The following is a 24,925-nucleotide window of genomic DNA, read 5'->3' on the forward strand; positions in this document are numbered from 1 at the left end:
TGAAAGTATCCCTAGTGATTAATACTGCATAGGAATTAGGGAGTGATTTTAGGCTCCAAGTTTATATAAAAACGGGCTTTTGTTCCTACACAAGTGTGGCAACAAATCCTATGCAGATGCTTAGAGTTCCCTGCCTAAGTTCCTTGAAGTCCATGCCATCTAATTAGCTTTAGACATGAGACCCACAAGCTTGCGGACCGCATGTCAATCTAGCTACGGAAGGACCCCAGTTATGCTTCAACATCAAATCAGTAGTTTCCTTCGATTAATTGGAATGTCGGACATATCTCTTTTTTGTTAACTGCGTATGTATGCCCGTATGCCCATATGCCATCTGTTGTATGTAAAAGTGGCTGGTGCGCTGATCTCGAATCAGATAGATATAGGCGGTTATCGATGGCAGATCCGACGATAAGAGATAAGCAGTTCGGCCAAAGCCACACATCCCCGAAAGTTTGAACTTCACTCTCCAACCGGGGATGGCATTGTGAAACAAAGATAGTCGACAGCCCCTGACTATGGAGCTCTCACATCGTGAGTAACCTAACTTGAAGCTTGGAAATATACATCCTGATCAGTTTTTAGATGAGCCCGCGCAACTTGCGCCTCAGTCCTCGTATGCCCTCTCTATCTCCCGATGAAGTGATCTCTATATATGATAGCGCTAACACCCATTCAGCCTGTCCTTTACACAGGGATTCCTTCTCGGTCAGCTTTCTGTGGTCCTTTTAATTGGCGCCTTTATCAAATTCTTCATCTTCGGCGAAGCGCCACCACCTCCATCTCGGGGCATGTCCAATCGCACAACCCACCGCCGCTACAGCTCCGTATACAACCCACCTCAAGACGGCCAAAAGTCATTACGAGAAAAGCCCTCCACATCCAACGTCCTTCGTCCTGTGCCCGCCACCTCTACGAATACACGCTCTATTCTCCGTAAAACATATTACAGCGCTATTCCTACAAACCCCACCAGCAAACATGGCCGACACCGCATGCACCATTCTTCTCACCAGCCCGAGTCACTGGACTGGTTCAATGTGCTCATTGCACAGACAATTGCTCAATACAGACAAACAGCCTACTCCCTCAAGGACTCACCGACCTCTTCCATCCTCAGCTCCCTGACTGCAGCGATGAACAACCCAGAAAAGAAACCGTCTTTCATAGACAAGATTAATGTCACGGATATCTCACTTGGAGAAGAATTCCCGATCTTCAGCAATTGCCGTATCATCGCTGTTGATGACCCTATGTCTGACGGCGGGCGACTACAGGCGTTGCTGGACGTCGACCTCAGCGACGATAACCTCTCCATCGCCGTGGAGACATCAATGGTACTAAACTACCCCAAGCCACGCTCTGCGATTCTACCAGTAGCGCTATCAGTCTCAGTCGTGAGGTTTTCCGGGACACTCTGCATATCCTTGATCCCAGCATCGACAGAACCCCCAGAGTCACTACAAACGCCGGCAGGCTCACCGGCACCCCCACCATCAGAACCGTCGCGCAACACGGGAAATAGACCCAATGGACCTGCAGAGCATTCAACATCACACGACCAACTTCCACCAAAAAGCAGTCCTAAAAGCAATGTCGCATTCTCCTTCCTCCCAGACTACCGCCTCGACCTTTCAGTCCGCTCGCTTATTGGATCCCGCAGTAGATTACAGGACGTACCTAAGATTGCACAGCTAGTCGAAGCGCGAGTCCATGCTTGGTTTGAGGAGCGTGTCGTCGAGCCCCGTGTCCAGGTCGTCGGGCTTCCAGACCTGTGGCCGCGCATGGGCCGGACAGGCGTGCGAACAGGCGAGGATTCAGACGCTGGGTCTACGGCTCCGCCACGTAGCGCAGGCTCTACTGAAGCGTCTGGGCCGCCCCGTTTCGACGACCTCGGCCATGGCAGGGAACCCGAGGGCCTGCGGTTCCGCGGCGGTCAGGATGGCCGATTAGGACTTGGTGCTGGATCGCGTACAAGCAGCTTCAATGTCGATATGGGTGGTTTGCGGAGCTCGAGTATGTCCAGGCAGGAAAGTACCGGTGCTACGAGCGATCACTTCCACATGCCTGGCGCTATGCCCGCCGGGACGCCAGTTGGCACACCCGGGATCCCGGATATCACTTGACATATTCAAGACTCTTACATAAATAGGAATATGGTCTCTCCGGTTTACTGGGGCTTTACTACCCAATGTACAGTAACATGCAATATACAAAGAGATTATAATAAGACAAAGTCCAGAAGTTCAGTTTCATCAGTGGAAGTATGTGCAAAGTTTTCGGTCGTAACGCATCTCAGATATCAGAGCCGTCTTAAACAGCCGCAGTAGGGTTAACAACGTTCTCCAAGTAGGTCTTCCGGTGCGGGTTGGTATCAACATCCGCGCCACGGTTCAGCGGAGTCCACTTAGGCTCATCCTGGAAGAGACGCATAGCCTTAACGTACTATAAAACAGTTAGCACGGGTCTCCAACACAGCCTCCCCGCACAAAATTTCAATCGACTTACGTTCTGGGAATTCGTAGTGAAACGGTGATAGATTCCAGCAGGCAAAATAATCATATCATCCTTAACGAGGGAGATACGAATCCACTCGTCCTCCTGTCCCCGGACATCGAAATATCCCTCGCCGTCGAGGATATACCGGATCTCCTCGTCTTCATGCAGATGCTCCGTGAAGAATGACTTCACCTTCTCCTCGTAGATATCTCCCATAGTGGCCGGCGAGACGCACACCTGGTCGCGGTTGCGGTACCCGCGCTGCACTGCAATGGCATCCACAGCCTCGATCGTCGGGCAGTGCTCGTAGAACACGCCTAGTGAAGCAAGTTTCTCTTGCGAGACGGCGCGGCCGGAGTCATGGGGCTCGCGCTGGTCGCCCTATGACAGGAGTGGAATCAGCATGTGTTGTTGGCAAAACCTAGTCGTTGGAGGGGTTTTCAATTGGTGCATACATACCGGGAGGTTATCGTACCAGTAAGCCTTCATTTTGTGCGTGGTATATCAGAGTGGGATCGGAGGAAGTTGAGAGTAAGACCAAGTGTGAATCAGAAGAAAATGAACTGAGTATCCAATAAGACACCCAAAGCTCGTCGCTGAGCATCAGCAGCCCCGCAATTGGCGGATGGCGCAAGATTATGTCAGAGTTGGCGACACCGCCTTCGGGGATAGCGGATATAAATCACGTGGATAAAAGACAATTTTCCTTATCGATTTGATTCGATCTCCGAGATTTGTACCTGATTTGCTTGAACCTTTGCATTGCGTTTCGCCATGGCTTTTCGAGCACGGTCGGTGGCTTTGATGCATCAGAGCTGCGCGCTTCGCCCTTTTACGGGTCGGGCTCGTGGATTTGCGACTGTTGCCGATAACACGCGGTATGTTTTTCCCCTGATCTTTTTGAGGCTTGTGCTGATTCCTGTATCTACAGACCCTACGATGTTGTTGTTATTGGTGGAGGACATGCTGGCTCTGAGGCATGTGCTGCTGCTGCTCGGTCTGGCGCGCGAACTGCACTAGTAACACCCTCCTTGGATAATATCGGTGTTTGTTCGTGCAATCCGAGTCTCGGTGGTATTGGAAAGGGCACAATGATTCGCGAGATCGATGCAATGGATGGTGTCGCTGGTCGCATCATTGATAAGGCAGGAATCATGTTTCGGATGTTGAACCGCTCTAAAGGTCCTGCTGTTTGGGGACCGCGTGCGCAAATTGATCGCGATCTGTACAAGCGGTATATGTCTGAGGAGTTGACCAGCACGGAGAACCTGAGCATTGTTCAAGGTAAAGTGGCGGATATTGTGCTTTCCAAGGAAGGAATTGAGAACACCCCTGGTGCTCAAGGAAAAATTGCTGGCGTGCGTTTGGAGTCTGGAGAGGTCATTCCTACAGGTCGGGTGGTTATCACGACGGGCACGTTCCTGGGTGGTGAGATTCACATTGGCATGGATGTCTTCCCTTCAGGGCGTATGGGTGAAGCTCCCACGTACGGGCTCAGCAAGTCCCTCCGCGAAGCCGGCTTTCAACTTGGACGCTTGAAGACCGGTACACCCCCTCGATTGGATGGGAAAACTATTGATTTCTCTGCTCTGGAAGTGCAAAAGGGTGACTCGCCACCTCTTCCATTCTCCTACCTGAATGATACCGTTGAAGTGGGCGACGAAGGCCAACTTACCTGCTGGATGACTCACACCAATGACGCTGCTCACGACATTATCCGCGCTAACCTCGATAAATCCATCCATATTCGGGAGACTGTACGTGGACCGCGATACTGCCCCTCTTTGGAGTCCAAGATCATTCGATTCAAGGACAAGAACCAGCACCAGATCTGGCTTGAGCCAGAAGGTTTCGCGCCGAACGATGTCATCTACCCGAACGGCATCTCGATGACCGTCCCCGCAGATGCGCAATACGCTATGCTACGAGTAATCCGTGGTCTCGAGAATGTGACCATGCTCCAGCCAGGCTATGGTGTGGAATATGACTACATTGACCCTCGCAACCTCCGACCAACACTAGAAACAAAATTGATCAACGGTCTTTACCTTGCGGGTCAAATTAATGGCACAACCGGTTACGAAGAAGCAGCCGGACAAGGTATCATCGCAGGCATGAACGCCGGTCTCGAGTCTCAAGACCGAGCACCTCTAACCCTGACCCGGTCTGATGGCTTTATCGGAATTATGATCGACGACCTCATCACCAAGGGCGTATCAGAGCCCTACCGTATGTTCACAACACGAAGCGAATACCGGATCTCAACGCGCTCCGACAACGCAGACCTACGCCTCACACGTATGGCCCGCGATGCCGGCGTCGTCTCGGACAAGCGCTGGCGCGCGTTCTCCGACACCGAGGGTCAAATTCAACAGCTACAGACCCTTCTCGGAAATACCAGGCTCTCGTCCTCGGCTTGGTCTCGCAAGGGCTTCAAGGTGCGCTCCGATACCTCCATCCGATCTGCGCTGGATCTCCTCTGTCTGGATGGCGTCGATATCAACAGCCTTATTCCTACTATTGAGTCAGCTACGGGCACAGCATACACGCCCCACTCATTTTCACCTGATATCCGCACCCGCGTCGCTATCGAAGGTCGCTATGCGCCTTACCTAAAGCGTCAGGAGAAGATGGCTGAGCGATTCCTGCGGGATGAGCACGAGCTCTTGCCTGCGGATGTGGATTACAATAAGGTCACTGGTATCAGCAATGAGGAAAAACAAGCTCTTCAGCGCGTGCGACCTGTCAGTATTGGCATGGCGAAGCGCATTGAGGGTGTGACTCCTACTGGTGCTCTAGCACTGTTGATGTATATACGGAAGGGCCGTGGGTTTCCCAGGAAGACTAACGGTGAAGAAGAGGTTGCCAATGTGCTCCTCCACTCTTCGCCTTGATTTGAGGCATGATTGATGTGACTTTGTAATATATTGGCATAGCGGAAGCGGCGTGGGATTCATTTACTGTACAATATTCAATATAAACATGTAGACTACTCTGATGTGCATCTTTGTGTCATAAATGTGTGCATTTCAGATCACGATGATAAATTTCACTGTTCACTTGATGCCGGCGACCAAATTACGTCCTCAAATCAGGCAAACACTTCCAGTTTCACATTCCAACTTAAGCTTCTGCCAACCACGCAGACCGAGAGAGAACCTCACCCGAACACTATAAGAGCCAAACCCCTTTATCAAACATCCATCCACTTGTCCACAACAAGACAAGTAAGCCGACGAACACAGCCCGCTTTCCCCAGAACAAAACCACGCGAGGAGAAAAAGCAATAAAAGACATCATCCAACCACGTATCTCGAGCCCCAAGCCCGACAACACCGCCAACCTGGAACCCACGCAAGGGGGGCATCGCCGATCTCTTGTCAAGACAGGGATGTTCTAGCTTCTGGGAATAATACCAATTGCCACGTTGAGATAACACAGAGATAGGGATGTGCGATCGACAACCCACCAAAACCTACCTTTTACCATCTCATTGGCGGGAGTTTCAATATTAGGACAGTCTAGCCTATGCAATCCAATGGTTATGGCTAGCTCTACGCACACACCCCATCAGATCTGGTGATTCATTCGTTCTCCGAGTCGGGATCTAATGATTCGAACGAACAACCCCGAACGAATCCCAATCTGGCCACATACATACCATGAGCCCGTCAACCACAATAATCCAGCGTGGCGTGCATAAGCCGTTGATGGTGATCTGATCTCACTTTTTTCCAAGAAACGTTGGAATTCTCGTGCGCCGCCTTGCTATTGGGTTCCCTTCGGGAGGGTATGTGATGTATATCAAATCACATACGGATCGGCGTGGCTAAATGGCCAATGGATCTGGTAGATCCTTTGATGTATCGCTTTTGGCAAACACTGTACATCATTCAGCTGGCACGTATTGAGGGGGTTTCTGGAACTTGTTTAGGCGCCTGCGTAAGGGTTGAGTCCTTGCTTTCTAGCGCGCTTGTAGGTCTCGACTGGACGTGCATATACCATACATTATAGGTTTAGCTAGTTATATAGTGACAGATCTGCTAGTTAGGTATCTACTAGTACGGATAGTGCAGCGCCTGACAGATACCAAGGTTGGCAGTGCATGCATCGTCCCAGCTACCCAGATATGTACGTTGTAAGATGGATCTCTGCGATGCAGGATGAATCAAGAGGACATCGCGTGATCAGCCAATGACCTGGCTGGTACATGATCATCAGGAAATTAGTTCGCAGATGCCAGGAAGTCGGTTCGTCCTGCTTGCCTGAAGAATGCACTTGGCAGGCATGGACTGCAGATGCCAGGATTCGACTTCTAGAATACATTTTTCATACAAGGGGCTCGGATGGACGGAAATAAAAAGAATTCAATCTTATACCATTCAAGCCAATAGAGAGAGCCACGATGTCGATGGCAGATGGTGTGTTGGCGTGTATCATATCAATATTGGCTAGTTCTATAGACGCGCATAATCCTTGTCGTGATCTCCACATATCGAGCAATGGGCCATCCTATTGCTGCATGAGGTGGTAGGAGGCAACCAAAGCCGCAATGTCGCAGTTACCATGCCCCGACTTGTTAAGACTAGCCGGTGTACACCGCAAGGTAGTGCATATATTGTAGTTCGTTTCGGCATCCCTTTTTTTGGGTCAATCCAAGATTAAGGAAATCAGTTCAATGATAGATGATCTACATTATTTTGTGCTAATTCGGAGATAACACCGATTTTACCATAGCCGTGCAGCACTACGTGATTCTTTTACCTACGGAGTACTCCGTACAATATTGTACATTGTTCAACTTACTAACTACAACGTGGATTTCACCAAGTTCTGTAGTACCTTGCCTCGACGGATTCATGCATATTACATGTAGTACAGCATAAAGTCAACGTTGGTGTCTATTTTCCCTTCAGGAGACAAGTCACACATCCACACACGAGCCGACCACAGCGTTGGTACTTTCCTCTGCACAAGTGGTTCGCTGATCCCTGTCAGCAATGGGGGCCTTCTGACCACATGGGCGTGGGGAGTATCGCCTTGTTTTTTCGTGTGACGCGCCAACAATAGCCATTACTGGAAATTATGACAGGACGTCGTCATGCGGAGGTCTTTCTTTGTTCCTTTCTACCCGATTGGGTGATTTGACACGAGGCTCATTAGTATACGAGAAGGCGAGGTCTTGGGAGTTATGAACATTAGTTAGACTACTACATTGAGCGCCGCGAAGCATAAAACAATGAAATGACCCGAAGGCGGGCTTGTCTTGAATTATTCGCCTCTCGGATGTTGACTGCTGAAATATAGCACAATGAACTAGGCCATTGTTGATGCACAAACAAGCGCGATCGGAAAAAGCACTGCCGCTACTACCCAGAACGGAATAATTAGACGATCGTGATGATCATGATCTTACATCCCCAACCTCTTGAGGCTGACAGGAGAGTCCTCCATCATATTGTAGTATGGCCACAGTTGTGGCAATGTGAAACTCATAATTAAGCTATGTTTTTCATTACTTACTTACAAGATAGGTCAATTTATCAGGTACTGTCTGTCCAAACCAATCAAAAGAAGTAGACCAATTAGGTGGGTTGTGTACGGAGTCGAGGGGCTCACAGTCAGGGCCAGACGACTATGACTATGTAGGTTAGCCAGGTCCAAAAAAACAGTCTTCGGGGTTGTGGACGAATTAGGGAGGTGATACATTCATTGTTCTTCCTCCATGATCTCTGTGCGAGTCTAGTATGTAGGGACTTGTGACACTTTACTGTATTGTTGTATTTATATCATGTTATAATGTTATTCTTTCATAGTACGTTGTATTGCTGCCTATACACTCGCTTAAAGCGGTACGTTATATACGTCCTCCGTAGTATACATGCCATACCTAGCTGAAGAGATTGATCCAAACAACAAATGCCATAGATATCAACATAAACCTTAGCAGTTGCTCCGAACGTCCGAGAACAAGCCAACAAATTCCCGAATAAAATCGGTCTAAACCGGATCTTCTACAAGTTCCTTGATGATGATCATCCAGACCCTTGAGGGTTGCGGGATTTCTTAGTTTCTTCCAACAGGATAGTGTGAACGCCACAACTATTTTAGATTAATTCAATTTTGTTTTTGTTTTGTTTTTTTGTTTTTTTTACAATATTCGTGTAAAACAAATAAATATATTGTTCTTTTCCTCTTTTCCTCTTTGCCTATTTCAGGTTCGTGCAGACCATTCTGTGCCCTCCTTGGAGGCGATCTTCGTATCGGGCCCGAGTCTAACTCCGAACTAGACCCGAACTAGACGAGTGTTCCTTGGTTCCTGATGCTAATTATTTGGATCACTTTTCTGACTGAATTTCTTAGTTTTTTGATTGGTTGCATCGTCATAAGGATATCATGTACGGAGTAGTTTGTTCTGTTTTGTTCCTCCTCCCCCAAGACTTTGAATAGTATAATACTCCAGGGGGGGTATTTTCTTCACTTTTGAATGCCAGAAAAAACTTAACTTGACAGTTGCTTATTCACCTACCCGTTCAGGAGTTAAAATATCTTGTCTCCATATCTAGAACAGACCACTTGCAACGTTTATAGAATATACTGTATCATCTGTCTCACGCACGGATACACGGCCCGAGTGTCTAGTATACGGGTGCACCGTCCGTGGATGTGGACTCCTTAGTTTGAGCGAATAGCAAAGAAACAGCTGAGATCGACGGGAATGCACATCTTCTAAGATATTGATCTTCTAATTATCAATTGACAAGAGGGAAATACATTGGATCGTCGCAAGATGCTGATAGGATGACCACTTTTGCTCTTGTACGAAGCCCAAAGGCAAGCCACAGTATGTACCTCTGGCTAGTTCTCGTTCGGAGGGTATGGAGTCGGTGATTTGCTGAGGTATTTGTGGGGTAATTAGATTATTAGATTGGAATTAACTCTTCCTCTTGACTTTCTACTAGCAACCCGTACTTTATTAGTGCTTGCCCTTGGTTCATATCTTGGCTCAAACTAACCAGGGATAGCTAAATAATATGATAATTGTTGGCTCGTAATCGGGCGGAGTCTAGTCGTGTACTCCCCGCTCGAGGCGCGCTTAGAGAATCCTTGGCTTGTGATGGGCTGTGCAGAACGTCTATGATCTCAGAACCGGTCTGGACTTTTGATCTACCGTTCCCGTCTAATGTTTGGTTGATTGCTTTATGGTACTGTACTATATTTTGGGTCCCGTTCTGGGTCCGGTGTGCTCATCTATCTTAGGTATTGATTATTGACTTTATTTTTCTATATTATTTCTACCATATTGTATAGTACAGAATCATTTACAAAATATAATGTACGTATGTTCTTTCGGTCCTCGGCGATTATAACAATAATGATACATCATATGCGCATACTTCACTGTATTAATATAAACATCCTAGTTGTAGCCAACTACACTAGTCGTCTACATTGTGTTCTGTACCTCGCTGAATTCTATCCTGACATCTGTCTCGCGTCAATTGAGTTTCGACAAACGTGCGCCAACGCGATCGTCTCCTGCTCACCCAGCTCTCTGGGACCTGCCAATCTCATCTCATCTTCAACGGAGGACAGTCCTCCGACCAACTGTAATCGACTGATTATCAAACAGCCCTACCATAGCACCTGCGTAAATAGGAATAGAACAAACAAAAATAAAAACAAGACAAATAAATAAATGCCCAAAAAACACGTTGTAATATCATTCCAATTCTTCTATCTCAAACTACAAAACCGCCGATCCCGAATCCTGAGCCCCTAGCTCGACTGGGGTGCATACATACCAGGCCACATGTCAACGAGTACATTGAAAGTCAGGCTCAGACCGTGGCAGTGTGGCCTAGATCTGCTGAGGATCTCCCGTGAAAGTTTCTGTCCATCCGATTCCATCCAATAAGTGACCCATAGTAAGTCCTAGCCTCGTCCCATTCCAGCACTTACCGCGCTGCAAGTTATGTGGTTGGGAAATTGGAGAGGTACGGGACCCTCTTCCCCTCCTTAGTTTCGACAGAGACCGCGCCCTGAAATCTAACTGGCTGACTGGCTTTGCTCCGGAGGTAAAGTGAAAAGTGAACGTAGAGAGAAGTTACCGAAACTCTCTCAGCGGAAGCCTAACCTTACACCCTTTTGAGATTACGGTTTACCTATTTTTACCTTCGACTTTTTATTCTTTGTTTTTACTTCGAACGGCTTAATCCGAGACGCGTGGGTGTTCTCCGACCGGTTCTGCACACCCTTGAGTGCTGATTGGGATTTGAGGAGATAGGGTTATGTTTCTTTTCAGGCACGCTGCTTACGTCTTTGTACTTGTTATGGCGGGGCAAGGCGGAGATCTACTTGCGCTCAGTCCTCGAGACTCGTGGTGCTCCTCTCCTTTGGTACGAAATCCACCAAAGCACCATCAGTAAATCACCGGTACCCGGAGAATAAAGAGGAGAATAAAGAGGTGAATAAAGATAAATGATGTGATAATTATATGATAATGAATGTTTTGGCCCGCGTTTGACTGGCTCGCTCTCTCTTGTCTCTTTGCTTCCAAGATCTTATTCTTGACTGCCGTTGGATGATCATGACCCATCTGGAGTTGAAAGTGGAGGCGAGTTTTCAATAGTTCGGTATTTGCGCACCGTCCACTCCCCGCTCTTGGGAGAATCACTTCTCTATAGTGTATAGCTAACAATATCTATAGGTGTGCTGAAATATACAGTATAAGAGCCTAAGAAGTACCTAAGAACGTATACATGTGACCTGGACAACCTGGGTAGTTCAAAATAGATGACGAAGCAATTCGAATGAAACGGTTCAGAAGAATCCAATTCCATGGGCGGGAAAGTGGATTTGGTAACGCCCGGTCAACGAACCAATCACAAATACCTGTGACTTGCTGGCCTGCTGCGTTAGCCGCCACGGTTCCGGTAATGAGGACTTGGACAAGGATCTACTTTTCTTACATTTTTAGTACATTATATATTTATCTATGTAGATACAGAGTACACTAACATTATATCTTTTTCCAACGAATGTGGCAGGTGCGTGCTGAGTCAGAAGCGGCCTGCAGAAAAGTAGACTTTGGTATATCGTCCGTAGTCTTGTGTCAGAAACTACTTAGGTCTACAGTGAGATGTTCATGCCTTCTAATATTGGAGATAGGTATGTAGATGTCACGGAGTCAAAGACCCTCCGATCCTAATCACGGATCCACCGGGATCATCCATGGCACGGGGTTTCGATGATGATTCCATTTTATCTTTATTTCGTAATTCTTGTTGTATGCTGGTAACTTTTAGCTCATAGTTATAGTTATGGTTATAGTTATAGTTATTATATAATTAGATTTCTAGGTACACAGATTATATTGCGGATGTTGAGTATAAAAAAAAAGGGTATATAAATGTTAAAAGGAAGATGAAACGGTACCTGCTTTTCGCGGAGGGTTTGGTGAAATCATTCTCCGTATTTCTCCGCTCCCCCGAATTCCACCGTGTCTCCTTTTTTCTGTCTTTTTTTTTGTTCATTTTGTTTGGTTTTTGGTTCGACTAGACCAAATGCAGAAAACGGTAATGAAATAATTCAATAAAATTGAATAAATTAGTAGTGTAGAATATAGTAAAAAAGAAGCATAATCTATTAAAATAAAATGATATCTAATTTTCTTCTTTTTTTTTTAATTAAAAAATAAAAGAAAAGGAACATAATATCGCATGTCATATCTACCCCCCTTCAATGATACTCCAGGCCTCAGCATTTTGTCTATTACCACCTAAGTACTCCCCGCAGTGTACCCTCCGAATATAATTTCATTTTTTTTTTAAACATTAACATTAAAGCCATTTGACTCCCGGTGACCATACCATACGATCTTCAAATTAAATAAATTAGATATAGTTACTAGTTAGCAAGATATGAATAATATATATATAAAAAAAAAGATAAGTTATTCCAATACTGCCATATTCTACCAAATTTTCCAAATTTCCATTGATTCACATATGTACCTACCTATAATACTATTTTATAGTATCCCAATATTGTTGACCCATGAGAGAAATCATTGCCTGTCCATATTCACATACCCTACCCTAGGTATTTTCTCTCTATTCTAACACCTGGGCATATGTATAGTGGATATACGTATACAACTCTCTAGGGTCCAGTGGATCAAACAAAAGCTTGGGAATTGCCGCAACTCAAACCGTGGAACGGCCATTAGCAGATCCCCTTCGATCGAATCGGTGCAACCTGTTGACTCGCTGACTTCCAAAGGCCCGTGCTTTCCAGTCGATCCCTGGGAATTCTCCAACTGAGGGGTCCCAACTCAAAACCTCCCCCTTCTCCATACCCTGGTCGATCGTCTTTAGCTTAATTCTTTTTTGGATATAATCACGGGGAGGTATATCCATTCTTCTTTACACATTCTCATCATGGTGAACGGGACTGCCGTGTTGGAGCCCACTTTCACTGGCTATGTCGCAACGACTCAAGATGCTCTATTACTCTTCGAGGCATGTCTGACCGGTGTCCTACATCACGTCCCCCGTCGACCTCACGACCGTGAACGGAGTCATCTAGTGCGCAGTGGTAGTGTTTTCATCTACGAGGAGAACTCATCTGGCATCAAAAGATGGACCGATGGAGTCACCTGGAGCCCTAGTCGCATTCTGGGCAACTTCCTCGTCTACCGCGAGTTGGACAAGCCATTCCCTCCCGGAGAGAAGAAGCGCGCCATGAAGAAGGCAACCCGACGACCCATGCCAGCCGGCCGACCTGGGGAGCCTTATCAACGACACGATAGTCAAAGCTACTCACCCACATCTCCTAGTCAAGCCTTTCCTGAGCGTCCGCAGTCCGAGCTCGAACGCGCCTTGGTGGGATCCCTGGTTGATTCATATGGGTTCAAAGACTCCGGCTTGGTCAAGAAAACAATGAGCGTGACTGTCTCCGGCGTGACCCACCATTTGGTCTCATACTACAGCGTCGAGGATGTGATCCGCGGGTCTCTCAACCCACCCTCAATGGTGGAATCCCTACGCTTCCTCCGTCCCCGCACAGAACTCACTCAAAAGCAAAGCTTCCGATCTCCCATCGACGAGTTAGAGAACGTCGAAAGCCAAGAGCCCTCTCACGCGGCTATATACGGTTATCGTCAGCAACCAATCATGGCTCCTCCATCTTACCACATGCAATCCCCCTCAAACGAGTTCTACATGCCTCAAAGCCCCTACACCACCACTCACGCGCCCCAACCAGGCCCAATCCACGGCTATTCAATGGGCGCCCCGATGGCAAACCCCACACCAAACCCGTACCTTCCAGCCCCGGGAAACCCCATAAAGCAGGAAGACTACCACGCGTTCCGCGCAGGCCCCTACGGAGGAAGCATGGACTCGATGAGCGCGCACAGCATGTCCTCCTCAATCGGACTCAATACGATCCCGTCCTCGCTAAGCGATCGCAACCGCTCAACCTCAGACCACAGCCCATCCGCTTACAGAAACTCATCCATCTCCTCCCGCTCCCAGGCTACAGACGCGACTTCGCCGATGGACCCCTCCACACCGGGCAATTACTCCCGCGGCAGCTTCAGCATGCCCGGCCAACTCGACTCCCAACATGCTCTCGATCGAAACATGCCCGGGATTGATCCCAGTGTTCCCCGTCGCGAGTCGAACCCCATTCACCCGTACTACGCCGCGCCTGATCGCTCGCAATACTATGTTCCTGCGCCTTACGCTGCGACCCAGCCTATGTCCACATGGACCACGACTGCTGCCTCGCAGCCGCAGATGGCCCAGCCGCAGATCTAATCGTTAATCAACGATTTGATCTGGTGTCTTTTTTATGGAGTCGGTCGCTATCTTTATCCTTGTTGCGTTTGTGGAGATAGACCCTTACGCCTTTTTTTTCTTTCTTTTTTTTCTTTCTTTTTTTTGGGAGGACACTTTCCGGACTGTACTGTTTTGTTCTGTTTATATGGATATGGTCTCTTGCTTTATTGTTACTGGGTGGCTATTATTGGATTTTGCTTGTTACCCCCTATTGCTGTGTGGAATTTTGACTTATTTCCTTTCTCTCGGTCGGCACTCTGATATTTTGCTCTGTTCTGTTTGCTCTGTCACACTGGGCTGGTGGCGTTGTTTTATTCTTACGACGTGATGCTGCTCGACAACCCAAAACGGTTATTCTCAATTACTATTCTATTCTATTTTATATTTTTTATCTGATTTGCTGCTAAGGCCGCTCTTCTTTTTATATGCTCGCCATGCCTGCATGGGTGTCCGGTTTCTTTGCTGCACGGGTTGGTCTGGGTGGTTCTTCTGTATTTTCTTTCTATATTTTACTATGTGTCATATGCTATATGCTGGTGGTTCTATCTGATTCTTGTTGACGGGTTGTTATTATTGGGTGGTATTAGTGCTTCTATATTCAGGGACATGGAGGTCGTCATTGATAGCTTCAATATGTGCATTTTTGTTCCTTGCTTTAGTACCTAACTGTGCGGGATCACTGTACAAAATGGTTGGCTTTTTGATAACTATTGAATACGTTGATAATGCATATGGTGATCAACAGAAAATGTATTGGCTTTTTTTTAAATTTACTGTCTATTCCTTTGGTTCTGCTAGCTCTTTCTCGTTTCTTCGTATATTTATCCTAGTGACCCATATATTATTGAAATGAGCCAGGATTAGAATAGGATCGATCTACAATCAAAGCCGCACTACAAGAACTCTCAATGGTCCAGCAATATCCGAAGACAAGTGGGAAATGCTAGCCCGAACGGCTTTTTACTTATTTTTGGGTACTGTTTGTTTCTTTACTTGCTGTTCTCTAGCTTGTATAGAGAAAGTATTCCTCTGATGCTCCTTGAGGCCATTGCTGAACACCCACGGCTTGACAAATTGATAGTATAAATAAAAATTTAAACTAGAGACGACGTAGTACGCAAAGATGCACTATGGGCACTATATGAGAGAGGGTAGTTCCTATCAAATCTCATAAGTGAAAGCCTGATATTTCTGCGCAGGTAGATTTCGCCGAACTTCCGCTGTCACCTTCTCCACACGCTGATTACTTTCATAAAGAGATTTCTCTAAGACTTCATTCATTCTCAAAAGCTCCTCAATCTTCTCCTCGGATGCGTTCGACAAGGACACAAGCTTCCGAGCAAGCTTGCGTGAGACGTCGACCATGAACTCCCCGCCTTCGGCAATCAGCTTGTCGAACTCTTCGCTAATAAGCGTGGTGTACTTGAACGCAACGAACTGGGATAGCAGATTCCTTGCATCGTCTGCTCCCGTTGCGTCGGTTGTCTCGGTGGTTGTATAGATCAGTCTGATGCCATCTGCCAGGTACGGGAAGAGGTCTTTATTTGTTTGCTCTAGGCCAACAAGCGCCTTTGCCAGGCGGTTTAGGGAGAAATATTTCAACTTGAAAAAGTCGAGTTGGCAGGCGAAGGAGTAGATTTTGGTGTGAAGATATATCTCTGCAGCAGAACTCTCCTCGGCCTCTGGGGCTGACTCTTCGTCCGCTTCGGTCTCTGGGGTCTTGGCCAAGGCATACTCCGGGAGATCAACGCCGCAGCAATTTTCCAGGGGTGTCAAAGGTCGGTCGTTCGGGTCGCTCTCCGAATAAGCTGGAGATGGCGGGTTGGTGGATGAGGGTGAGATGGGTTCTAGTTGGGTTTTTGACGTTAGCTTCATTGGATGTTGAAGTGGCATCAAGCTTTGATTTGCGGTACCTTCTTCGCCTCCTTCTTCCGCCTCCTCAATGTTCTCGACTACTTCCTCTTCCTCTTCTTCTCCTTCCTCCTCCGCTGGGGCCTCTTCCCCCGCATCTGCATCCTCTTCGATTCCCTCGGCCACCACAGCTGGCTTCTTGGGAACCTGGTAGTCACCGGTGTACAGAAAGCTCAAAACACATTCAACAGTCTGCTCGTCGAAGGTGCACCAATCAACATTGTTTTCAAAATTATCAGTCGAAGACTTTAATTTCTCTTCGAATGCGGGGTGAGCTTCAAGCGCACCACGATGAACATAATATTGACTGTCGTTGCCGCCTACAATCACCTTGATTGGACGCTTTGCAAACATGGATCTAGTAAGGGTTAGCGAGATGGAAAGTATTGTAGACAGTGATGTATACTTAGATGCCTTTGAGTCGGACATAATTACAGGGAAGAAATAAGAGATATAGAGAAGGAAAGAGTTGAAAATGGATAAAATGGAAACGATTAGGCAGCGGGATATCGATGTTTAAATAGAAACTCGTTGAATGGCGAGATCAACCAGTTCGTCGTGATGACAACCAGCCAAGATGGGAAGTACCTCTTGGCTAGCAAATAGGTGCTTTTGACCATGCATTGGCACCCAATCATTCATTTCAAGCGAGAATAGGGCTGGAGCTGGCGGGGGTCTACGTGGCTGAGTAGCCACAGACTAGAAATAACCACGCTGGAAGGCTTGCGGCTATAATCTGACTACCTAGCATTTACCCGACTGTTGACTGGCTCTATAGATATACCACTATTACGCCGACCATGAGAATGATCGAGCTACTACCAGAGATTCTGACAAAAATCTACAGTAGCCTCTCATATATTCACAACGCCATGAATTTAGCGCAAACATGCACCACCTCGAAGTATATATCTTTCTGCTATAGACCAGCATTGTGTAAGGTTTATCCCCCTTTTTTCCTCCTTCCTTCAGCTATGGGGTTTGATGGATTTAGACGCTGGATTGTTGGTTTGACCTGGGTATCCTCACCCATGTATTACAATGGTTAAGCCTTGAATGGCTTGCCTAATTTCTACCTCGACCATTGTCATTAAATGGGAGATGTCTTAAAGGCAACATCAAATTCTATGGAGTATTATTTCAAACAACTAGAAATGCTCAACTAAAATATGGTTTACAGATCAGAGCAGACCAATTTTCGATATTGACACTTACATCAGCAAGCACCTGAATCGTTGGGTTTCTATAACGTGTCTCCTATGGGCAAGCCGACTATCAAAAGCGAAGTTGTGGTAGCAATTACTACGATGACATCGTTGACCGAAACTGACACTTTCAAACGGTAGGCTTGCAGGCGCAGGATGAAATAAGGCTATAAGATTATGTTTCCATTGAAAGAGATAGGAAACTAGCTAGACGAATGTCTATAACAATGCTTTTATCTTGACTATAATGGTGAAAATTGGTAATTTGCGATGAAACTTATCTTAGCACTGTCTATTCTTATTTCGTATTGTGACAAGAATAAATATATTTTCTTGTTAACTAGACACCTAGGTCCCTCTACCATAAAATCTGTATGGGCTTACTGAGTGGTTAAATATGTACCTCCCTGACATTCCCGGAGCTGTAGATATCCCACCCAAGGGGCCACAAGCCTGAAATGTTGAGTGGCCCGATTTCCATTGCTATTGTTCTGCGAGCCTTCTTCGTGCTGCTTTGGTGCTGCACTCAAAACATGGATCAGTTAGCTGGGTCTACACTAGTTTCTCCGCTTGCTCAGTGTATCTTGAACTAGCGGTCGGCTTCGCTTACCACCATGAACGGAAAGCGCAGCGCCGTCTTTTGCCTTGTCGACTTTTTCGTATGGCATTGATTTTAATTCAGCATAGCGGCCGCTGAGGTGCACAAAGTGGCACCATACAGTATGGCTTGGTCAGATCGAAACTATAACCCCGTTGGCCCCTGGCAAGCTGTTTCGGGGGGATAGGAACACCGCCACAAAATATTGACCTTTATCCTGCTGGATAATGGTTCACTTATGCCATGCTGTCAACATTTTGCGGCAACACGACGAGGCTATGTCTCGCGGATAAAGCTGGCTTATACAATCATTCCAACTCAATGACAGCTGGTAACTTACCAGAATTAAGGAGTTGGGTCGCATGAACCCTCTCAGAGCACTCAGTCCATCGATCATCACATCGTTCTCGGGTACATAACCCAACAGGTGTTGCATCTCCACTCGGACGATGAAGATGTACTCATTGGTGCAATGAGCAGCCTCCAGGGCTCAACCAGAATGCGAAGCTGGGGGCGACTGCTTCAAGGTTGAAATACAGAAAGACTATTAGAGCCATACTGGACAACCTTGTTCCACGCTCTATTCACAATTCGCGTAACCTTGGAAATATATAATTGATTTCTCTTTACAATGTGTGAGTAGGAAAGGGTACTACTTTTGACCAGCATGACCAGTGACCTAAAGATATACATTTACAGAATATCGATTCCTTTAATACACAAACACATATGTATAGTACTCCGTAGACAATTGATATACGATGTAGTAGACCAACACCGAGATATGATTGGTTGGATCGGATACTTGGCTCAATGAGGATAATTGTGGGACCCTGGTCTTCTCTTCCACAGACCATCACCCTTCTCTTCTCGATATCACTTGCATCTATTTCAATGATCGGCTATGCCAAGCCATCGGGCTAGCAAAGTGAATGGTCCAGCCCAAAGAAGAAGAGATGGCTGTACAGAGTGCCGGAGGAAAAAAGTTAAGGTAAAAATCGCATCGCCCGCCATCGTAACATTACTAATGTCGTTTAGTGCGATCTAAAAAGGCCAATATGTTCACGCTGCACTCGTTTCCCTAAAGAGTGCAAGTATGATATCAATCTAATCAGCCAAAACCTAACTACACAGGCAGGGGAAGGAAAGACGAAACGGCTCTCTATAATCCCGAGTGTCACCCAGACTTCAAACACCTTGTTAAACCAGCCCGTCTTAAAGTTTTCATCATTGCTATCATCAACGGAATCTCGATTTTATATGCATGTTTTCAGCACAGAAACAGCTCCCCGTCTGTTTCCTGCTGCCCCGCCCCTATTCTTACAAAGAATCATCGCGAGTTCTTTAGAGACGCCACATCTTCTCTATGCTCTACTGGCATCGGCATGTAGCCACCACGGCCGTCTTGTCAAGGATACAGGGCCAACTTCCAAAGTTTCTTGCTTGAAATTCACAAATTTGTCCATTTCCAGCTTGCGCTCTGTTCTTACAGATACGAATGCAACATTGACGGCTGAGACTGTCACTACCGCAATGGCTCTTTGCACCAACGATGTCTGTAATGGAAACATGCAGACATGGCGGACTCATTTGGGTGGTGTGATGCGTCTTTTGACTGCTTTTTTGGATAGCCAGGGCAAATTGCGCATTGACGATCTTTACATACATTGTTTGGTGAAGTGGTTCACAACAATGGAAGTTCTGGCTGGATTGTCGGGTCTAAGTGATTTTGGGGTTCTCGGCTCTGAAAACGGGCTACTGGACAGGACCTTTGATCAGTTGGATGTGCATATCGATGATATATGTGGATATTCCCTTAGACTAGTCCCGCTTCTTGGACGACTATCCCAACTGGTGCAGACCCAGCACCGAAATGGATATGAACTACAAGACGATGTGATTGCTAAGTCACACATGCTTGAGCTAGAGATCCTTTCTCTTGTTGATTGTAGTGTTCCTGACAATGGACACCACCTTGAGCTGCAAAGTACACATCTGGCCTTCGTGCACTCTGCTCTTTTACATCTCCACCGCCGAGTCCAAAATTTTCCGAAAAATCATGATATTGTCAAAACAGACCTTTTTAACATCGTCAACGCGGTCAAAAAAATCGCGCCATCTTCACCTGCGAACATCTTGATACTATGGCCCGTTTTCAGTGCTGGCTGTGAAACTGGCGATATCGAGGAACGCGAGTTCATCAACAACCGAATGGGCGACATGCAAAGTTACGGCATGGGCAACTTCACAAGAGCCCGAGAGCTTCTTAGCACCTTCTGGGTATCTGAGACTCCACTGCCTTGGGACAGGTATTTCGCAAATCTGGGATTGGAATTGGTTCTATTTTAGAGTACCGTGGCTTGGCAAGCTAGAGGCAATTTCTCATACTCATCCCGCATGAACCCTCTCAGAGCACTCAGTCCATCGATCATCACATCGTTCTCGGGTACATAACCCATTCTCACATATCCGACGAAGTCAATGCCCCCACCAAAGCACTTGCTTCCGGGGACTAACATGGCTCCAGTCTTCTCCTGAAGTTGCTGGCAGAATGCAACATCGTCAATCGCCTTCCCTTCTTTGTTGATAAATTTGAGGAATGCAGTAGTTCCAGCCTTTGGTCTCGTCCATTTCACAGCCCAGCTGAACTCATCGACGAAAGCATCAAGCGCTGCGAGGTTCTGCCTCGCTAACTGAATATTGCGATGCAAGAGGTTATCCACGCACGGCCTGGAAAGAGCATGTGCTGCAATGCTATCGTCGATTTGTCCAACCGAGATGAGAGTATAATCCCGAGCAGAAGCACACCCTTCAACGATTTCGGGATCCAACGAGGCAATCCAACCCAGACGGATTCCAGCCAAGCTGAAAGCTTTGGACATGGAGCCCGTTGCAACAACGTTCTTGTACTCGAACTCAAGAATGGAAGGAATGTCCTGTCCAGATTCAAGGGAATGGAACAGAGGTCGGTACACCTCATCGGAATGGATTATGATATTATGCTCACGTGCAATATCAACAATTGCCTGCAATTCCTCGCGTCGAAGAACTGACCCAGTGGGATTCTGCGGATTGCTAGATCATAAGTCAGTATTCGTTATCAATGTTCCATCCCACTAAATCGCCCATGTACATACTTCAAAATAATCATCTTCGTGTTCGACTTCACCAAAGCCCTCAACTTCCCCAAATCCATCCCCCACCCATTCCCCTCCTCCGATCGCCAGAGACTAACCTCCGCCCCAAAAGATTCCGGCACAGAATACAACTGCTGGTACGTCGGATATTGACAGATAACATGGTCACCAGGGCCAACGTTCGTAAAAAGCGCCAAGAAGTTGGCCTGGATAGCGCCGTTGGTGACAAGGACTTTCTCAGCGGAAACAGGACTGCATTGAGACCCGGGTGGTGAATATAAGTTCGCGATGTTAGTCCTCAGCGCCTCTGTGCCCCGGATTGCGCCGTAGACTTGCTTCTGCGAGTAATCTATCAGGTCCTTCTTGGGGGCCAGGGCTAGGAGGTCGTTGAGAGAGATCGAGGCACTGCAGGTCTCGGCGAGATTATGCTTTGCGCTTGTTTCGTAGATGTCCATCCACTTTTTGATGTTAGTTTAATGACCTGGTTTGGTTTGGGGACCTTTATGGACACTTACTTGCTCCACGGCGAAGGCATTGATTTGAACCATATTGGGTGTGCTTGGTGTTCGGAATTTGAGATTGAGGAAGATATAGAGACTGGAATATTCGAAGAAAAAGTGATGAGTTGGTGTCGAGGAATTTATATGTAAGTAGGTATGGCTGATGTGATTGGCTGGATCGCCAATATGACCCAATTAGGCAATATGGAGATCTTGGTTCATATGAAAAAGTCATAGTGTTGTACGGCAAACATGCTTGGAGCTTTTGATAACTAACCTGCATGAAAATGGAAGCACATTGGACAAGTCGCCTCGGATTCCTAGAATGATTCTTGGTAATGAAATATGAATTGGTGTTCGCCTGTCAATGGCATTTGCTCATTATCATGAGACATGTATTAAGTTCTAAGTTCAACAGGATTTCGTATCATTCTGACCCATTACTATTCTCTTCCTCCTCTAAGATCGTCGAGTAGGGGAGGTATTTCGTGTCCTTCTTCTGCATCTCCCAATAGTCGAAGGGCAGTTCTGGTTCCTCTGGTGTTGAAGCTATAGACTCTCGTGACTCTTCTTTCACACGATTCCACGGTTGTTCAGGTGAGTCTTCAATTTTCAGGACTTGCGAGATGATATTGCCGGTGAAATATAGGATCATGCCTATGGTAGCTCCGATCAATACGGCTCCAGTCATGAAACAAATGAATGCCTGTTTGAGGTTAGCAAAATGGCAGATCCAAGCGCCGCATAACATCGTATACGGTTCGGTTTAATCCCTTTCTCATCACACACCTCCAATTTGATTAAAATTTGCAGCGGAAGCAAAGTCAAGTATAGAACAATTCGTCCGACGTAGATCACCGGTGATGCGATGAAGAGAAGAGATGCCAACAAGTAAGACAGCGATGTTACTGTAAGCCCGTAAAGGAATGACAAAGGAGCCGTGAGAAGCGAAAGCCAACCCATTATGATCTGTTTTGGAAACTCATCCATCTACATCAACTCCTGTTTTGATATCCAACGCGCCGCGGTCCAATCTCCAAGCCCTAAGCCCTATTTCCTAATCGAGCTCGCGGCGTCATCAGTTCTACTTGTACTTGTTACAAAGGAAGTAAGTACATCGATCGACTTAAAATTGATTTCTCCCGCCAATTTTTGACTCTGAGCTGGCATCGGAAAGGTCTTCCTCCATTCTACCGCTGTGACATAGTTCAACTCCTTGACTCGACTCCCAGCAAAAACTCGATCCCAACACCTTTCCCCGCCTTCGATGGGCAACAACCCTTCCAAAGGACCGGCCGGCGACGCGCCGGTCCACGCTTCTAGCTCCTCAAGCGACCGAAAGGTCGCTCGTCGATCATCTCTCAATGCAATCTCCAGCTCCAAGGCCACCCCGGCCGACCCCTCCGCCACAAAGGAGACCGCCGCCGGACACCCAGCAGCATATCAGGGATCCGTCCAAGAGCGCCTGCAGTCGCGAAATGTGCCCGAATCATCCCCCAAGAATATAGAAAAGCCGGCTACCCATGAACCACGGAATTTCGAATCATCGCAAAGCAAGGGCATTCCAACCCGCGACCACTCCAACCCTGTCCAGGTCCCGATCTCGCGCCAGGCCCCGGGGCGCGATCCTGTGGCACCATCGGCCCCGCCCCTCAACTCGTACTATAGCGCATCGGCACACTTGCAACGTCCACCGCGTTTGCCATTGCCAATTGGTGATGCTAATACCACGCCCGGATCGCCGATCGCTGGCCCCGAGGACTCGCATATCCAGTCGCTCCCCGCGGATCAGGTTTTGGATCAACAGATGGATCAGAATACCGCTGCTTTGGGTCATACAAGTATTGATGAGGAGGATTTGCTTGATGAGCTTCAGCCATATACCACCAGTGGAGCGGGCAAGGCCGTTCCCGTGCTTATTGAGTGGTCAGCGCCCGCTCAGAAGGTCTATGTTACTGGAACTTTTGTCAACTGGGAGAAGAAGTTCCGTCTGCACAGAAGGTTGGTCACATACTCTTTTAAATTGGTGGGGGACTTCGGCTGACATGCGGTAGTGAAAATGACCCGTCCGTTATGTCAACTACTTTGAACCTTCGACCTGGCACGCACCACCTAAAATTCATTGTCGATGGAGAAATGCGCGCCGCAGATAACCTTCCCACTGCCGTCGACTTCACTAACCACCTGGTCAACTACATTGAGATCGGTGTCGATGATGCTCATGATCACCACTCGACTGTTCAGCCGGGAACCCATACTCCACAGACCGTGCCAGATTCATCCAAACAGGACCATACAGGCGATACAGAGGACCATTCCTCAGAAAATGAGGAAATCGAGGAAGAAGTACCACCCGGTGATTTCGGTGGTGCGATCCCTCAATTCCTCGCCGACTTGGATAAGGAAGAGGATAGCCCTGCCTATGTTCAGGCTGCCAATGTTATTGGAGACACTGCTACCCCACCCAGTCTGCCTCTCTTCTTGGGCAAATCGATTCTCAACGGTACAACGCCCATGAAAGATGATAGCAGTGTTCTGAACTACCCGAACCATACTGTCCTCAACCACCTTGCCACCAGCAGCATCAAAAATGGTGTTCTGGCTACAAGTGTGACAACGAGATACAAGAGAAAGGTAAGCTCACTCTTGGCAAATTGCCTCTACTTCTCTAACTAGGTCCTCTAGTATGTCACGACCATTTTGTACAAACCAACTGGAGATATTACCGGCGAATGAAATCAAAGGCAATTGGGTGATTTTTTAATTTCATGCATACATTTCTTGGCCAAATATTGTCTGGATCACTTTGTGAACTATTCGAGGCCGCACAGATGAACAGATCTATCGGCAATTTTTCTATTTCTTGTCAGACCGATTGGCCCTTGTCTGCCTTCTTTTGTCTACCGGATATTGTCCCGGGCTTCGACATTGGCAATCAACCGTTATTCAATACTAATACTAGATCGCCCAGTCATTGACCGATGTTGCAAGGCACGCCAACGGGAGTAGATCACCACGTTTTGCATCTTTTCTCTAGGCGTTGCTTCATGGGTGTTGAGAGGACTTGGGATTTGGTTATTGGAGAATTAGATACGGCTGCATGGGTGTTGGGATTGCAAATTATCTGGATGTTTATTCCTGGTGACAATTGCAATCTCCATGATTGATACTTTCGATCTTATGAGACATTATAGCAACGAATATCCCATAAATGACATCTGAGAAGCTA

The 24,925-nt window shown here is 47.0% G+C and overlaps 9 protein-coding genes across 9 annotated transcripts; 5 read left to right on the plus strand and 4 right to left on the minus strand.

Annotated features, from left to right (window-relative positions):
- Positions 1 to 518: 518 nt before the first annotated feature.
- On the plus strand, positions 519 to 2,126 carry mmm1 (ERMES complex subunit MMM1; the record flags this gene model as incomplete). The annotated part of the gene is made up of 3 exons (XM_057236730.1): positions 519 to 534; positions 586 to 616; positions 680 to 2,126. 3 exons carry the CDS (start codon positions 519 to 521, stop codon positions 2,124 to 2,126), a joined length of 1,494 nt encoding a protein of 497 aa, XP_057103533.1.
- A 187-nt stretch (positions 2,127 to 2,313) lies between these two features.
- Positions 2,314 to 2,988, minus strand: N7529_001200 (acireductone dioxygenase (Ni2+-requiring); the record flags this gene model as incomplete). Its single annotated transcript, XM_057236731.1, has 3 exons — positions 2,314 to 2,445; positions 2,509 to 2,880; positions 2,959 to 2,988. The coding sequence occupies 3 exons, from the start codon at positions 2,986 to 2,988 to the stop codon at positions 2,314 to 2,316; spliced, it is 534 nt and encodes a 177-aa protein (XP_057103534.1).
- Positions 2,989 to 3,273: 285 nt separating this feature from the next.
- On the plus strand, positions 3,274 to 5,393 carry N7529_001201 (tRNA modification protein MTO1; the record flags this gene model as incomplete). Its single annotated transcript, XM_057236732.1, has 2 exons — positions 3,274 to 3,377; positions 3,431 to 5,393. The coding sequence occupies 2 exons, from the start codon at positions 3,274 to 3,276 to the stop codon at positions 5,391 to 5,393; spliced, it is 2,067 nt and encodes a 688-aa protein (XP_057103535.1).
- Positions 5,394 to 12,941: 7,548 nt separating this feature from the next.
- N7529_001202 (camp independent regulatory protein) lies at positions 12,942 to 14,324 on the plus strand (the record flags this gene model as incomplete). Its single annotated transcript, XM_057236733.1, has 1 exon — positions 12,942 to 14,324. One exon carries the CDS (start codon positions 12,942 to 12,944, stop codon positions 14,322 to 14,324), a length of 1,383 nt encoding a protein of 460 aa, XP_057103536.1.
- A 1,182-nt stretch (positions 14,325 to 15,506) lies between these two features.
- On the minus strand, positions 15,507 to 16,685 carry N7529_001203 (uncharacterized protein; the record flags this gene model as incomplete). The annotated part of the gene is made up of 2 exons (XM_057236734.1): positions 15,507 to 16,614; positions 16,663 to 16,685. 2 exons carry the CDS (start codon positions 16,683 to 16,685, stop codon positions 15,507 to 15,509), a joined length of 1,131 nt encoding a protein of 376 aa, XP_057103537.1.
- Positions 16,686 to 19,592: 2,907 nt separating this feature from the next.
- Positions 19,593 to 20,408, plus strand: N7529_001204 (transcription factor domain-containing protein; the record flags this gene model as incomplete). The annotated part of the gene is made up of 1 exon (XM_057236735.1): positions 19,593 to 20,408. The coding sequence occupies one exon, from the start codon at positions 19,593 to 19,595 to the stop codon at positions 20,406 to 20,408; it is 816 nt and encodes a 271-aa protein (XP_057103538.1).
- N7529_001205 (putative aminotransferase) lies at positions 20,405 to 21,744 on the minus strand (the record flags this gene model as incomplete). The annotated part of the gene is made up of 3 exons (XM_057236736.1): positions 20,405 to 21,134; positions 21,197 to 21,654; positions 21,712 to 21,744. The coding sequence occupies 3 exons, from the start codon at positions 21,742 to 21,744 to the stop codon at positions 20,405 to 20,407; spliced, it is 1,221 nt and encodes a 406-aa protein (XP_057103539.1).
- Positions 21,745 to 22,123: 379 nt separating this feature from the next.
- N7529_001206 (uncharacterized protein) lies at positions 22,124 to 22,659 on the minus strand (the record flags this gene model as incomplete). The annotated part of the gene is made up of 2 exons (XM_057236737.1): positions 22,124 to 22,402; positions 22,486 to 22,659. The coding sequence occupies 2 exons, from the start codon at positions 22,657 to 22,659 to the stop codon at positions 22,124 to 22,126; spliced, it is 453 nt and encodes a 150-aa protein (XP_057103540.1).
- Positions 22,660 to 22,963: 304 nt separating this feature from the next.
- N7529_001207 (putative Snf1 kinase complex beta-subunit Gal83) lies at positions 22,964 to 24,432 on the plus strand (the record flags this gene model as incomplete). The annotated part of the gene is made up of 3 exons (XM_057236738.1): positions 22,964 to 23,697; positions 23,751 to 24,330; positions 24,382 to 24,432. 3 exons carry the CDS (start codon positions 22,964 to 22,966, stop codon positions 24,430 to 24,432), a joined length of 1,365 nt encoding a protein of 454 aa, XP_057103541.1.
- Between the last annotated feature and the right edge of the window lie 493 nt (positions 24,433 to 24,925).

The sequence above is a fragment of the Penicillium soppii genome (genome assembly GCF_028829465.1).
Source record: "Penicillium soppii strain IBT 18220 chromosome Unknown utg000001l, whole genome shotgun sequence".
Taxonomy (NCBI): domain Eukaryota; kingdom Fungi; phylum Ascomycota; class Eurotiomycetes; order Eurotiales; family Aspergillaceae; genus Penicillium; species Penicillium soppii.